The sequence below is a fragment of the Ornithodoros turicata genome, chromosome 1, assembly GCF_037126465.1.
Source record: "Ornithodoros turicata isolate Travis chromosome 1, ASM3712646v1, whole genome shotgun sequence".
NCBI lineage: Eukaryota > Metazoa > Arthropoda > Arachnida > Ixodida > Argasidae > Ornithodoros > Ornithodoros turicata.
The window spans coordinates 223,068,924-223,075,235 of NC_088201.1; the positions used below are offsets into that span (position 1 = coordinate 223,068,924).

General features: G+C 47.7%; 1 protein-coding gene across 1 annotated transcript; it reads right to left on the reverse strand.

Annotated features, from left to right (window-relative positions):
• Positions 1-3,122: 3,122 nt before the first annotated feature.
• LOC135395134 (uncharacterized) lies at positions 3,123-4,964 on the reverse strand. Its single transcript, XM_064626383.1, has one exon. It carries the CDS (start codon positions 4,962-4,964, stop codon positions 3,123-3,125), a length of 1,842 nt encoding a protein of 613 aa, XP_064482453.1.
• Positions 4,965-6,312: the final 1,348 nt, after the last annotated feature.

Genomic DNA, 6,312 nt, shown 5'->3' on the forward strand with positions numbered 1-6,312 from the left:
TGGGGGCGAGTTTGTGGCTTTCAACTACATTGCGTGCCAAGACCATGAGAGAATTCCCCTAGTCCCTGAGGGCTGAACCTTGACGAAAATGTATGGGAACTGTATGGTTGGCGGCTTCCCTCTCTTTTCGAATCCACTAGTGGGTCCTGATTGAAAAAGGCATGTTTATTTTGTGTATTCGCGCTGCTTGTTTAGAAAATGTTTCCCTGAATTAATTACTGCTTTTACTTTGTTTCAGATGATCACTCGATTGATATTAATAGAAGTATTCTAATAGTTGGGAAGGTAATTTTGAGCTGTGTGTGTGTGTGTTGATTTCCTCTGTAGAAAACCTTTACATTAATTTGCATTTCAGATGTGATGTTTGTTTCTGGCTTCTGCGTGTAGAAATTACTGTTGCAAAGTTATCATAAAAAATGATGTAATTAAATTTGTTTCTCGTTTTCGATTGGGTATTGGTTCTGTCATTGAATAAAGTTTACTTTCTCTCAGATGTTCACTCGATTAATACTTTGGGAGTTGGGAATTATGTATGCATGATAGATGTGTCTGTTGATTTCTTGATTGATTAACAAGAATGTGCAATATGTTAAATTTGCATTGTTTCCCGATTTGATTGAGTATTGTTTCCGCCATGGTAGCATAATATTTCTCGCTTGCTTACATAATATTTGTCTAAAACCAGTTTGCAGCGATGTTGATGCCTGTCCACGTCTTGCACGTCCCCCAGTACATGTATGCAACGAGCTGGTACAGGATCACTCGAAGCACGTGTTGTTCTTTGTGAGGTTCCGGTGAAACCGATGTACGAGGAGGAAGGCCGCGCTGGCTGTGCGCCACATGTTTTGGAACTACGCTTACGGGAATCCTGGGCCACATGTGACGGATTCAGCGTAAAAGTACACGTTTGCTGCGCACTTTTCGCTGCGTTATAAACAGACGTCGATAAAGGGTCCGAAAGAGGTAGTGGAATTTCTCCACGAAATGACTTCGCAATATTTGTTTTGCATGCTCGGAAAAGCTTTTCGTCCGTTAGTACGGAGGGACCGTCAAACAAACTCTGATACGTTTGGCACGTGGAACACCTGTGGTTTCACTGAAGTGCGCGAATATCTGCTCATAGCAACGAGCATATTTTACATTTATCGAAGTGTTAGGGAATTTGTCTCCTTGCACGTCCCTCAATATACGGTCAACCCTTACGTACGTGCCATCATATCCAACGTGCTTGTGTACCCAAAACCGATAAAGTCGGCCAGCGTGATAATATTTTTTCCCTACACCAAACCACCCCATCTTACATCGAAAATACCGTTACGTCCAACATTATCCGAAGTGAGACAGCTGAAAAAGGGCACGTTTTCATTTCGATGCAACTGAAAGTTCTCAAATACTAAGCGGTCGCTGTCACTACACCACGTAATATAATAATAACTTAATCATTGGGTGTTTACGTCACGAGACAACTGAGATCATGAGCGACGCCACAGCGGTCGGTCTGTAGATTGCTTTTGCCACCTGAGGTTATTGAACGTGCGATGAAAGCTAATCACACGGCACCCCGTATTTAACGTCCCTCACGGAAGACGACGTGTCTAAGCAACTTGTACCCTGCCACCAAGTTGCTGACGTCCTCGGCCGGGATCGAACGGAGCGGAGTTCATCCGGAGCCGACGGTCGGGTCATTATACTGGTAAGCTCATACGGTAAGGTAAGCCTTGTGCAGTTAAACAAACAAATAAACTAAATGAAAAAGCTTCTGTCATCAGATATTTCTGCTACATATTTTAAAAATGCTAGAGGGGGCTTTTGTTCTTACTATGAGAGCCGTGACACGCATGTGAAGCTCGAGTCGGGATGCACCGCTCTTACAGATATCGAAGACAGCAACGTCTGCCACAGCGAATGTTTTCGGTAAACAATAAACCGCCATTTCTTGAAGTGGTCTGTACTGAACCATTCTCATTTATATTAGTAGTACAGCATCTATGAGATTCACAAACATTGCCACCAGGGCAGCGTCATCGTCGCGTCTGGGCCCGCTTTTTTCGCGATTTTTTCCCGTACGCGACAGGCGGCGCCCGGGTGGAGGGCCGCTCGCGCGCTTACCGATGGGCAGCGTGTAGCAGAAATTAGGAGAAAGTAGCACAAATTGAAGATCTCCCTCTCTACAAGTTAAAACGTTCGATGGGTTCGGCTGAAAACTCGAAGAAAGAAGGCGACGAGGCAGTCAGTTAGAGAACAAGAATGCAACTAACTTTATTTACAGAGAAACCGGGAAAAAGCGGGAAAGCATGAGAGGAGAAAAGACATTGCTCTGGGTCGGCTCAGGTTACAGCCGAGGACGACCGTCGCCGTAGCTCACAGTGGGGTTCCTTGAAATGGAGCGTCCACTCAACATGCATGGCCTTTTGGCCATCTGCACTTGTTTTCTCAACATCCTCCCCCCCGAAAGGAGATAATTGTTCATCTCCTTTCAAAGTCTGTTTCAATGGGGTAAGGGTGCTGAGCATGTCGCCCGTTATATCCCAGGTAATTCCCAGCACTCTCGTTACCTCTTCTGTTGTCATGGCCCGATGTGTTTCTGAGACCTCCGAAAAATCGTCATCGAAGCAGTTTTGTAGTTCGGTCAAGTTCGATGCCCATTTTCTAAGTTCCATTCCAGATGCACTCATTATCCTGTTCGTCGAATCGACGATGCTCTTCACCTCCTCAGGTGTAGATGCGTTGGTAAGAAGATCGTAGTCATCGCGAGCTCTCTCGTTCATCAAGCGCCGTACGAGTCTCACCAGCCGGCTCTGAGGCACCTTGCGGTTGTCATGAAGATGGCATTCAGCGGACTTCCATGGCAGTGCGACTACGTATAGCCCCTCTTGCATTGTGACATTTTCCCGGAAGTCGTCGCATCCGCGGTAGTCGATTTCACGGTTGCCTTCGGGTTCGTCGGCGATACCGCTGCCCTTCAGCTCCCGCAAGGTGCGAAGCGAAGTGGCTGTTTCCTCTTGTAGGTGTACTCCTGCCTTCAACACACAAATCATAGCATTCGAGTCTGATGTGCAGCTATATGTAGACATGGGACCCTGGAAAGTCCAGCCCAGCCTTGTCTCGATGGCAACCAGTCCTCAGGTGAATGCGCTGCGTTTAATTTTTCCGTTAGTGAGATTCCAGAGTTGATCGCAACCCAACAGCAGAGAAACACCGGGCTCAGCGGGTATGTCGGGGAACAGCAGTTCGTCAGCTATGTAGCCACCATCCGCACGTATGGCCCGAGCGACTTCGTCTTCCACTGTAGTTTTGCAAATGTCACGGCAGATGAAGGGTACGGTGACAGCTTGCACAGTAAATTCCGTTGGTGCGAACTGACTCCGCAACCGGACTTCCACTACATTGCATCGTTGTCGTCGTTGGGTGGCGGTAGTACTGCCGAAAGTGTTAAGGCTCACCGTGATGTTGCCTAGCACATTGAGGCGAAGTTTGTCGGCCACATCTTTTCGGATAAAGGTCTGCAGACTGCCTCCATCAATTACGCCCCGTATGTACGTGCAATTATGGTCGCCCATGACCCAACTGCGGAAAGTTTGCAGCAGCACAGTGTTACTCCCCGCAGGGGTGTCTTCATCTGCCAGCATAGTAGCTGTTGCACCGTCAGCGTTTTTCTTCGGGGGCGTCCAGGATGGGTCGCACATTGCCACGGCATGCCTCCCACCGCATTTCGGACAACGCATTTTTCCTCGGCATTCCTTGGCATTGTGACCTCGCTTAGTACACCGGAAACAGCGTCGATCATCAGCCAACCTCTTCTTCCGCCGATCCAATGGAAGTGGTCCAGCACAGTTGTCCGTTGTGTGCGCAGTATCCGAACAAAAGAGGCAGCCGCACTTAGGAACTGACGCACTGTAGAGTACCGCGGCCGAGGATGTACTGCGTTGGTTGAAGGCCTGCCGTAGCTCAGGCGCCACGGAAGGTTTCTTTCTGTCTTGAGTCAGTTCGCTGCGTTCTCGACTTTCTACCTCGATACGAAAGAATCGAAGAATGTTGCTTATTTCTTTCGTTGCGTCGGATGTGGCGTCCTTCGATGTGTCCGAAGCACCGTGCGTTGAGGCCGATTCAGAGCCGTCCTCGTCTTGCTGTAGTTTACGATTTGTAGAGCGATGGTATTCCACTACAATGTCCGTAGGGAGTGACGACAATAGGATTTCAGACAGCATAGCAGAATAGTTTGCGCTGGAAACTCCCAGGGACTGGAGACCACGGATGTTCATCTGTACGTTGTCGTATAGTTTACGAAGTCCATGTATATCATCCGATGATGTGACGGCCGGTAGGTTGCGGAGTTTAGCGAGGTATTGTTTTTCTATCCGCCCACGGTCACCAAAACGCTGAGAAAGGATTTCCACAGCGTCGTCGTAAGATGCCTCCGACTTCTGCAAGCCGGCGATAGCTCCAGCGGCTGGACCATGGAGTAGAGAACGGAGATAGTGAAACTTTTCTATCCTGCTTAGCCCCTCGTTGTCGTGAATCGTTGTTCTGAACTGTTCCCAAAACCCTTGCCAGTCGGAGAGGTCTCCACGAAATTGCTGAAGGCTAAGCTTAGGAAGTTTCACTCCAGGACGTGGGGCATGCGGCGTTCTTGATACATCTGTCTGTACGTTAGAAAGCTGCGGTGGAGACGGCGACGTCTGAGATTGCGACAGTCTCCAACGCAGGTTGGCAATCGTTTCCGTCGCTCTGTCTTCATAGTCCATCACAGTGACGTACTCGCTTTCGAGTTCCTCCTCTCGCACATGCGGTTCTATCTCTTTGTTGAGAGTAGTCAAGTCACTGTGACTTACTGTGAGTCGTTCCAGTAGGCTGTTGACCACATCCAATCTGGAAGATCCATCGTTCAGCGCAGCCATGGCGTCGTTGATGAGCTTCGTTGTTTGTGTACGACGGCTGGCACGTTTCACTTTCAGGCGATCCATGTTCGTTGCATTCACGTAGGACTGTCGACGCAGTTCACAGTTAGAGTTCCAGCTTCCCGGGTTTCGGTACCAAAATGTAGTAGAAATTAGGAGAAAGTAGCACAAATTGAAGATCTCCCTCTCTACAAGTTAAAACGTTCGATGGGTTCGGCTGAAAACTCGAAGAAAGAAGGCGACGAGGCAGTCAGTTCGAGAACAAGAATGCAACTAACTTTATTTACAGAGAAACCGGGAAAAAGCGGGAAAGCATGAGAGGAGAAAAGACATTGCTCTGGGTCGGCTCAAGTTACAGCCGAGGACGACCGTCGCCGTAGCTCACAGTGGGGTTCCTTGAAAGGGGGCGTCCACTCAACATGCATGGCCTTTTGGCCATCTGCACTTGTTTTCGCAACAGGCGCATGGCCGGACGGCTGCCCGCGCGCTTACACTCGCAAATTGTTAAGCCTGGGCCGTCTTCTTTCGCCATTTTTCCGCCTGGGCCGACTTGACTTGCAATTTTTTCCCCCGATACAACAGGTGTGTTGTAGGTGGTTTACATGCAAATACAGACATGCTAAGGATAGCCATACACAAAAGTACAAGTGAAAATATATTTATTCAAGTCATTAGTGCCGGGAATTATGTTATGACTCTGTGTGAAGGAGAAAAAGCCAGCCCAAAAAACCTGAAGCAGAAGAAACACAATACAATACACATAATAAACAACATACTTATTACAGGTATGATGCTATACCATTGAAGGGGTATAACACATTATACACAATATTTTCATATGAACGTTCATACACACACGTTTTCAATGAATCAGAATTAAAATGGGTACCACATTTAATCAAATATATTTTTAATCAATACGGTTACAATCAAAATTATAAGTTTTATTATTAAATGTCTAACATTATTACATGTGAGCACCATAGTGGAGTTTTAATTACAAAGTTCTGATGGAGGTACATAACTTGTATAACGTAGCTATGTTGAATATTCCAATAAGGCACAAATTTAATTAATCAGATTCTTATCAAGTGATCGGTGGTCGGCTCGTTGGCGGAGGGCAGTGCATTCGTTTACCATCGCACATTTTTCAACCTGAGCCGACTTCACTCGCGATTTTTTTTCCAGCGCGCGGTGGGGGGGGGGGGGGGGTCCGAGTGCTCACCAGCGGGCCGAAGGGCTGAGCGTGCCCTTATCATTGTCATTTTCCACCCTGGGCCGACTTCTTTGGCGATTTTTCCGCCTGCGCCGACTTCGTTCGCATTTTTTTAGGTGGCGCGTGGGCACTTTACTCAAGTGGGGACATGCACACTGACAACACTTGGGCCAACTTTATTCACGTTTTCACCCTGGG

What these genes read in the sequence shown, in the direction of transcription:
- LOC135395134 (XM_064626383.1), bottom strand. Translation starts at nt 4,964, where the DNA reads ATGGATCGCCTGAAAGTGAAACGTGCCAGCCGTCGTACACAAACAACG.